Here is a 10097-nt window from a genome sequence, read left to right on the forward strand (position 1 = left end):
TCTGGGGTCAAATACATGTGAATTTTTTTTAATAATGTATTTTTCTATTTCTCAAATATCTATGTATAGAAATCCAATATGCTGTGGGGTCAAATATTCTTTTTGGTTAGTTTTACCCCAAGTAGATGGACAATACAGTGAGTGTCAGAAGCTTTAGAAAACCTCAGGAAAGTATTTGAAAGTAGATTTAATATGTTTTGCTGCATTTGACCATTTTATTTTAAAACAAACGCTAAGAATGATCTGCAACTACTTTTTTAACCAGTTTGTTTTACTGTAAGACTGTAATCCAGATAGTGTTGTAACTGTGTAAACTCATGCACACACACTGACGTGTGTGTGCATGAGTTTGTCTGTGGTTTTTCTTATGTGTGTGTGTGTGTGTGTGTGTGTGCTGTTGTAGCAAGTGGAGGAAGGAATCTTTTTAACACCAGCTGTGTGTGGGATACTGACAGATATCCTGTTGATCTTTCATCCTGACACACACACACACACACACACACACTTGAAGGAAAGGGAGTCTAATCGTCAGGTAATAATAATTTCAGTCATTTATTGTTCAGTAAGGAAGATTCTGCTCTTATAAACTAATAATCTATGGAGAACAAAACACTAAATTAAAATCAGATCATGTTATGAAGATATTTCATTTAAAGACGGTGAATTAGTTAATTATACATTCCAGTCTGAAACTCTGTTCTGGATCAGGTGTAAAGATCAGGATCATCATCACAGTAAAATGACACATTGTTCATTAACAGTTGGATAGAAATGACTAAGTTCACCAAGCTGGTTTCCACTAGAGCAACAGAGGTTTAGTAAAATTGAGGTCAAGACGTTTCCCTCCAAAATCTGTTATCACTGTCTCTTGATTACTTTTGTGTCTTGTAAACAGACTCTTCTAAGATACAGTTAAACGTTTTTGAAACATTTTTGCTTTGATCCCACTTCATGAACAATTCGATTTAGACTTGGTTAGAGACTGCTACTGAAAAACAAAGCCAATCGGTATAGTTTATCTATTGTTTTATTATTTGTATCTATTTTTAGGCATCAAATTGAGGAAATAAACTGAGCATGGTCTATGATTTTGTTTAGAAAATATGATGACACCAATTCTGTGTTCGCTCCATCACATAAAAAAAGTTATTTCACTCAACAGAGAGATGTGATGAAAACTATTTCTGATACCAATTACAACTAATCAGAACAACCTGCACTAACTCTAACTTTAATTCAAAGGCAGCAGCAGTGGAGATTATCATCAACACCACCTCAACCTCCAACTACAAATATCAGTTTGATTTCAGAGTTAAACTTTGTTCTGATTGGTCCGTTCTCTGTCAAGTGAAACTACAGTTTAGTTTTGCCTGATTGGATGGATGGATTAGATTTAAGCCAAAAAACTCACAAAAAAAATCACAAAATGTCTGTTTACAAGGAAACATCTGACTGCAAGTTGATGTTCATGTTCTCTCCCACATAGAGAGACGAGAGAACAAACCAAACACATTCATCTATTTGTTATTTCATATTTCATATATGAAATATTTCATAATTATTTCATAATTATTTCATATTTATGTTTCCCACATTAAGATAGGTCTGATTTTACATGAAGTGACGAGTCGCTTCCCTGAATCCCATGAACAGTGAACATGATGGATGAGGATGAGGATGATGATGAGGATGATGGATGTGTGTGATACATGTTTATCAGGATGTGTAGAGCGTGTTTCTTTAAAACTTGTTTCCAAAACCAAAAGGATCTAAAAGACAGAAGAAGCTTTCTTCTCTTCATTCCTCAGAAAGTGATTTTGTAGATTTTCCTCTGGCAGCGTCGAGCCTGAACCTGTCTGATGCCAGACTGAAGGATTTACACTTGAAGGGTAAATAAATCGGTTCAGAAGTGTCAGACAATTCTGATCAATTAAAGTATTTAGAACAGAGCTTCAAACAGCTTTTTATCTCAGTGTTGAAGCTCTTGCAGCTCAGCTTCGCAAAATCAAACTGTCATTACTGGGTTCAAAGACGCGACACATCGGCTCAAAACAAACAGCAGAACTCATTTTCTGTCTGTCTGTCTTCCTCTGTTCTCATCTGTCCTCTGTTCTCCTCTGTCCTCCTCTGTCCTCCTCTGTTCTCATCTGTTCTCATCTGTCTCCATGCACTCTCTCCGTTCTTTCCTCTTTTTGTTCATTTTTTTACTGTCACTCTGTGGTCTTGTCGCTTTACTTTCCCACGATGCCGTCGTACCCCTGAATACCACACTTCCTGCCGGCCACTTGGCAGCCGAAGGTCAGAGCGTCCTGTAAACTTCCACCTAGGAGAGAGAGAGAGAGAGACAGACAGAGACAGAGAGACAAAGAGAGAGAGAGGGAGGAAGGAGTGATGAGCAATGAGATAAATAAATAGACGCAGCATCTACTGTGACAGATGTACCAGATAAAGCAGTTGTGCATCTCCAGCTCGTCACATGATGCAGGAACATGTAGACAGAAGTGTGTCCAGGCATGCAAATATGCAAATATGCAAATATGCATTGTAGCTTTTCACATCATCAGTTTACAGATGGAGGAATCAAACTACATGTACAGGAACATGTGCAGAGTGTGCAGATGTGCACCGACATCAATACAAAAAAAAGCTTCCGTAAATTTCCAGCCTCTTTAATTCAGAAGCAGCAGCAGATTACAAGTTAATTTGAAAGAAAGTGTTTTGGAATGTGTCATTTTGAGAGAATAGATTTTTTTAATGTGCTTGACAAAGCTGGTATACAAATGTAAATTAACAGTTTTTTGAATAATTGTTTTGTATATTTATGAAACTACAGCAGTCACAGTAGCAAAATATTATCATAATCACAAAACAGACCAATCCAGACAAAACCTTCACCTGTGATGCTCCTGAAGTAACTCTTCAGTCAGGGAATGAAAGGAGGAAGATGAAGGTGAATATGAAGGTTAAAGAGGAAAATGAAGGGGATTCTCCTGTTTGGAGGATGTTGTGTCCTAATACTTTACATTACATCATTAATATTTGCACCACAGCCGCTCCTGCTGTAACTCCTTTAGACAGAGAGAAGAAGGTTAAAGGAGGAAGATGAAGGTTAAAGAGGAAGATGAAGGTTAGGGTTAGGGCTGTGACTCCTCACCACTGGACAGAATGAAGATGAAGGTCTTAACTCCTCACCATTGGACAGAGTGAAGATGAAGATTAAAGAGGAAGATGAAGATGAAGGTCTTAAACCTGCAATAAGCGATATCAGACCTTATGACAATCCTGAAGCTAATGTGTGCTGTGTGGAGATTTCACTGAGACATAATGATATGAACAAATATCCAGCTGTGTTGCTGTTTTCTCCTCTTTTCTAAAGCTTGTTGTCAAATTCCGCTCCTGAACGAAGCTCCTCCCACTCCATCCAGTAGATTTTTTTAAAAACTACCTTGGCTCTTCCCTCGCTGTTTAACAGCGGCTCTCTCCCCCTCCCATTCCTGAAAAAGCATTCTTGTAATGGAGGAATCGATGAAGCGAGCGAGTTAATGTGTTAAACTAGTAAACTTTAACTAGTGAACTTGTTAAACTAGTAAACTGTTAAACTAGTAAGCTGTTAAACTAGTGAACTTTAACTAGTGAACTTGTTAAACTACTAAACTGTTAAACCAGTAAACTTATTAAACTAGTAAACTGTTAAACTAGTAAACTTGTTAAACTAGTCTACTTGTTAAACTAGTAAACTTGGGGATGATGAAATGATGTCTGGTTAGCAGCAGCAATAACTGAGGAGCAGTTACCAGTCTCGCTTTGCCAGATTTTTCTCCCGCTGAAGGTCACATGTTCACTGGTTGAAAACGTTTACTTGCTCGCTTCATCGATTCGAAATTACTCGGGCGACTTTGACAACAAGCTTTAGGAAAGAGGAGAAAACAACAACAAGCTGCTGCTGTGTGGCTGTTTGTTTACATCATTATGTCTCACGGAAATCTCCATGTAGCACACGCTAGCTTCAGGACTGGTTACAGGGTCTGAAATCACGTATTGCAGGTTTAAATAGACCGCCTTATTGAGAGGGGGGCGCTTGATAAAAGTTGTATGAGTAGTGTGTGTATCACGTGACCACAGCGAGACTCGTCAACTAGTCTACTTGTTAAACAAGTAAACTTGTTAAACTAGTCAACTTGTTAAACTAGTCAACTTGTTAAACTAGTCAACTTTAAACTAGTAAACTGTTAAACTAGTAAACTTGTTAAAGTAGTCAACTTGTTAAACTAGTCAACTTGCTACCTGCCTCTTCACTTGTCATTGTGGGACATGTGACCTTCAACAGGAGAAAGATCTGTCAAAGTGAGACTGGTAACTGGTGACACTTCACCTTCTGTAGGTATGGTTAGCTTAGCTGTTAGCATTTATGCACGGTCCTTCGCTAGGTTTGTCTTTTGGGGCTTCAGTAGTCCAGCAGCTTTGCTGTGGTTTATTTACAAATGTGTTGTGGTTTCTGTCACATTTAATGGTCAGAAAATTGCTTAGTGCAACTTTAACTCACCATTGGACAGAGTGAGGATGACAGCAGCGTTGAAAGTGTCTCCGGCTCCCAGAGTGTCGACCAGAGCTTCAGGAGGAAAGGCATCTGAGTGGACGACTTGTCCGTCAGGACCCAAGGCGTCCGCTCCATCCTCCGCCCAGGCACAGATCAACACCGCTCTGCAACACACACACACCATTTATTTCCCTCTATTTTCCCTAGTTTGTTTTTGTTAATGTTTTTATTAAAGATTAAAATTGTATTTAAAGACGGTATTATTTTCTTTACTTCTCATTCTCTTTTTTCCACTGTTTTTATCATTTATGTATACAAACTGTACATTTGTATGTTTCAATGTATTCTAATGCACAGTGACACTTTTGCCTTTCTTATTGACAGCTGGTCATACCGAAAGGCAGGACAGTGAGGGTGGGGGGGGGGGGGGGGGGGGGGGGGGGGGCTTGACATGCAGCAGAAGGTACGGGCTGGATTCGAACTCGCGATGCTACGGTCAGAAATTCACCTTCATGGTCATGGAGACACAGACGGACATTTTCAGGCCGAGTCTCATAACATCCAGGTCGACACGATCAGAGGTCAAATGTCAAACTGAAGCTGTAGCCAAAGAGCATCAAGACCAAAAAGAAAACCATGGGATGAATTCTAGTTTACATTATGGCATGTAGCTGATTTACAGTGAGGTCAGCAGAGTCAAACACCAACTTTATAAGTAGGGCTGGGTATCGTTCAAAAATGTTCGATACCGGTACTGGTACCGATACCTTGACTTCGATACCGATTCCTGAACGATACTTTTTTCGCTACTTTACTCTCTCTGTAATAACAAAAATGTAATTTCAGTTGTAAAAAATAAGTCCAAACTTCTCAATTTCAACATTGTTATTTATTTAGAACATTGTTATTTATTTAGAACATTTTACACACCACACAAAATAAAACCCCTCCCTACCTCCCTCTCCCCTCCCAAACCCGTCCCTACAACCTCCAACCTGTCACAGTCTGTCACCACCAGGGCATAGCATGAGAACGCTGGTGTGTGTGTCTCGGAGGAAGCACATGTGATATCCTTCCCAAGATCTAGGAGTCGTAGCAGCAAGGTTAACAATGAACGCGGTCACTGCCCTGCGGCACTCACTGACTCTCTGGCGGGGTAACGACGTCTTCTGCGCCAGGGTGAAGGGTGTAACCTCTGCGGCTCTCACTGTGACACGAGGGCGGGTTGAGAGTCGGACAGGGTGACCTGTCAATGAAAGCAAGAGTGTAAACAACACGACTCACGAGCTGATGATAATGATAACGCTAGTAAAAATGCTAAGCTAACGTCAGCCAAGACAATGAAAAAAGCCCAGTTATCTCCAACAACAACTTATCCAACTAATTAATTACCTGAACATGTCGATGCCTCACTTAAAGTTTCGTCGTCCATGGAGGGTTCAACTTCTTCGGTGCTGGCTGCAGGCTAATGTTAGCTGCAGCTGCTGCGGGGGACTTGGCTTCCAGGCTATCAAATACGGTAGGCTACACTCTTCAGCTTTTAGAAATATTTTGTGTTTGACCAGGCGTTTCCTCAGGTTAGACGTGTTGCCATGGCCAGCTTTGCATTTCGCATCACAAATATTGCAGCGAGTGTTGTCTGCGTCAAGTTTTGAAAAGTGTAACCACACCTGGGACCGCTTTCGGCTTGCCATTGCCCTGACAACAAGCAACAAGCTGCAGGGGTGACATAATCTCGCTCTCGTAGTCTCGCTCTCTCTCTTTCTCTCTACTCTCTCACCCAGATGCGCTCTCAGGTACCGAAATTTGGCACCTATTGATTTTACGTGAATCGGTACTCGGTAGTACCGACGTAATTCGGTCGGTGCCATAAAAGTATCGAAGTTCGGTACCCAGCCCTATTTATAAGTAATCAATACTGAGGAGGTCAGAGGTCAAACTTGTTTTGTCCTGGTTACAGAATGTAGAGAGAAGATTTTTTTAACTTCAAGAAAAAAATCATATTAGAGAAGCTTGGAAAAAAGATGAGTGAGGCTGCTCTCTGTTTCTGCTGTTTCAGTTAGCATCACAGCTAGCATCATGTAGCATCACAGCTAGCATCATTTAGCATCACAGTTAGCATCAATTTAGCATCACAGCTAGCATCATTTAGCATCACGGCTAGCATCATTTAGCATCACTCAGTAGATACCAGACAGAAGACCTGTCATGGCTCTGGTGAAAAAGACCAGGGAAAATGAAAAACCAATATGTGATGCTGCTGAAAACCTTAAAACCTGAAAACCCTAAAACCTGAAAACCACAAGAAGAAGAAGCTCTAGCTCTCTGAAAAGTTCCTGGTGGACATGCAACCCAATTGTCCTGACCTTTGACCCCCCCACCCCCACTCACCCCTCCTTCACCCGGCTGTACAGTCCGCTCAGCGCAGCAGCAGCAGAGTGGAAACCGAAGTGCTTGGCCACATCTTTACTGATGAAAACCTGAGAGAACCAGAGAGGGAACTGAGGGAGCGATGCATTGTTTTATTTATAAATATATATAAATATATATAAAATACAAACTGTAAGAAACAATGGATTCAGTTTCCTCTTATGCTGTTCAGGGGAAATTAACATAATCAGTTTTGTAGTGACCAATATATGGAGACGATCAACTCTATATAGAGTCACTATGAGAAAACAGAGAAGCTGATATGAAGCTGAACGACGTCATACCACGTCTCCATGAGGAAACAGCTGGTACAGTGGCTCTCTGGTCTTCTCGATCTCCACGGAGACGGTGATTCTGCGTTGCTGCGGCAACGAATCGTTGTAGAGCTTCACCTGCCGGATCATCTTCACCTGCTCCGCGGCGTTTCGGCCCTGCGGGTTCGAGAGAGAGAACCGTACGACTGAGCTGAGGCAGAGCAAGGCACTAACGGGTCGGGGGTTCGAGTCCCACGGACAGGACAGGACACTGCAGTGTGTGTGGCAGGTTGCTGGTTCACATCTGGCTCAATTAATATTTGCAAATAATTCGTAGTGTTTGTTTTGACTTGCTGGGAGCGCCAGGTGGGAGGGGCTTCCTTCACTGATTGACTTTTAAACTGATAATCCTGCTGGAGGTGAGAAGAGTCTGCTGCTCCAGACTTCATGTAAAACTAATCTAAACTAATTTAAACTAAAACTAAACTAATCTAAACTAAAACTAATTTCAGACAGTAACATGGCAACAAGCAGCTCAATGTAAAACTTTCAAATGGACAAACAAGCTTCTATGAATTTGCATGGAACTGCAACAAGCACCAATAAAAAAATTATTTAGAAAACGTTACGTTAGAAGATATCACTATTATCACTATTATCTGAACACATGGATGTGGAGCTGAAACAGATCAGATTCAGTTCAAACATCATTCTGCCTGGGGGAACACACTCCAGATATAAATTTATCTACATAAAGACAAATTTCTTATACTCCATATTTAAGAAAAAAGTTCCACTCCTTTGAACTGAAAGTCTTTTATCAGACTGAGCAGCTCATACTGTGATGTGATGTGATGGAAAACACTTTGTGATAAAGGCTTTAAAAATAAAACAGACTCGCCTCCCAGTGGATCCACTTGAACTGACGGAGGTCGGCCTTCGAGAAATCTGCTGCCGTCACATCAGGAAGGTTCCTGATGGACAGGAGGGAGAACATCAGGAGAACATCAGGAGAACATCAAGGAGAACATCAGGAGAACATCAGGGAGAACATCAGGTGAACATCAGGGAGAACATCAGGAGAACATCAGGGAGAACATCAGGAGAACATCAGGGAGAACATCAGGGAGAACATCAGGGAGAACATCAGGAGAACATCAGGGAGAACATCAGGGAGAACATCAGGAGAACATCAGGGAGAACATCAGGAGAACACGCAGAGTGAACTGAATGTTGGGAGGATCAACACCTTCCACCCAGACTCATGAATCCAGGTTCAAACCTCTGCTCCTTCAGAACTGCAGTGGATTTAACAGATCAATCGATAAAACTGATCAGTCTGATCCAAACTGATCAGTCTGTTTCATGGAAGGAGGAGATGCTCCTAATATTTTGGACACTCTGTATGTAAATACGTCTCAATAATCAGTAGAATTTAGGGAATTAAAACTTCTGACAGCTAGATCACTATGGATCATACAGCTGGCAGTGGATTAGTTTTTAAACGTTTGTATGTTTAGATAATCTGAATCTTAATCTTAATGATGCAGTTTGGCTTCATAATGTTACATTCAGGCCTGAATTCATTGTGGGTTTGAATGCTGATTTTTTATCAAATAAATTTCTTTTAATCATCATTGGGATGAAAGAGCCAGAGAACAAACTCAGCAAAGCAAAGTGGAACAAAACAGAAAAGAAACACTTTGTTCTGTGATTCGTCTTTTTACACCATGAAACTCATGCGACTGAATTAATATAATAAACGTTGTCTTTTAGTGCTTATCATTGTTTACAGATCAATTTCACACTTTAACTCAGTAGAGAGAGATCTGAAGAGTTCATTTCCAAAATGCTTTACATAAAGGATTCAGTTTGGAAATATGTTTTTGGTGCTGAAATCATTTTGTAACAAAGTGCAGCTTTTTTCAAATGTTGAAGATCATTTTGGAAGGAAACTCTTCATCTGAAAAGGATGTGTAGTACATGAGTGTAAAAATTGTTTAATTAACATAATACAATGGGAATGATGTAATATTATGGTGGAAATATTAGACATGCAGTGAGAAGTTAGATTAATTAAAGCTCTAAATTAATCCTCACCACTGCAGAGAGGCTTCTGTTTAAAACCAACAGCAGCTAACAAGTTTATGAAGTTTATTAAACTGGTAGAAACATGAACATCTGACTGACTCAGGAACGACTTCTGCATCAACACAGCTGGTTAAGTGTTCGTCTGTTCGCTGCAGGAGGAAGATTTCATCCTCACTCCTAATCCTAACCTTTAACCTTAACCCTTAAACTTAACCCTTAAACTTAATCCTAACTCTAACCTTTCTACTTCTTTCTACTGACAGTGGAGCAAAACCCTGAAACCTGAAATCCGACTTTATTTACAGAGTCGAGGAGAAACTTTAACAAAAATATCAGTCGACTTGAACAGCAGCAGCTCTGGGAAGCATCAGCTCATTGATCTGATATTACTGATATTTTAGATATTTAGCTGGCAGTCCTATGCAACAGAAGAATAATATTGAATTCCTACATTATCAGCATTACAAGCAATCAATAATAATGAGTGAAAGTGTCTGGTGTCCTGATATATTCCTGACCCTCGAATCATCATGTATGACATCAACGTCCAAGAAAACACATAAGAACAGAGGAGACTCAAAGAACTCATCTTCTTTCTATAATTAATTAATTTAGGATGTCCAGCTGATTCATATTCTGCAGTGGGAACATTCATGTATTTATCCTGCAGCTTTTATAACAGCGGAAAAGACTTGATTTTTCTAAACAATAGTGAAAAGGGATTTCAGTGTCCAACAGTGTCTGTACTTTCTTCCCTCTTATATTTCTGCATCCGTCCAGATGTT

At 40.2% G+C, this 10097-nt stretch overlaps 1 protein-coding gene across 2 annotated transcripts in view; it reads right to left on the reverse strand.

Moving 5' to 3' along the window:
* Positions 1-663: 663 nt before the first annotated feature.
* The window catches only part of LOC144542328 (ketohexokinase-like), a 13937-nt gene continuing 4503 nt past the window's right edge, over positions 664-10097 (reverse strand). For both annotated transcript variants that reach the window (XM_078288429.1, XM_078288428.1), the window contains exons 4-8: positions 8123-8195; positions 7252-7398; positions 6929-7017; positions 4544-4701; positions 664-2323 (exon numbers count right to left, since the gene is read on the reverse strand). In XM_078288429.1, the coding sequence (XP_078144555.1) occupies positions 2232-2323; positions 4544-4701; positions 6929-7017; positions 7252-7398; positions 8123-8195 (559 nt within the window). In that variant the 3' untranslated portion in view covers positions 664-2231. The remainder of the gene's footprint in view (positions 2324-4543; positions 4702-6928; positions 7018-7251; positions 7399-8122; positions 8196-10097) is intronic.

The sequence above is a fragment of the Centroberyx gerrardi genome, chromosome 14 (genome assembly GCF_048128805.1).
Source record: "Centroberyx gerrardi isolate f3 chromosome 14, fCenGer3.hap1.cur.20231027, whole genome shotgun sequence".
Classification (NCBI taxonomy): Eukaryota; Metazoa; Chordata; class Actinopteri; order Beryciformes; family Berycidae; genus Centroberyx; species Centroberyx gerrardi.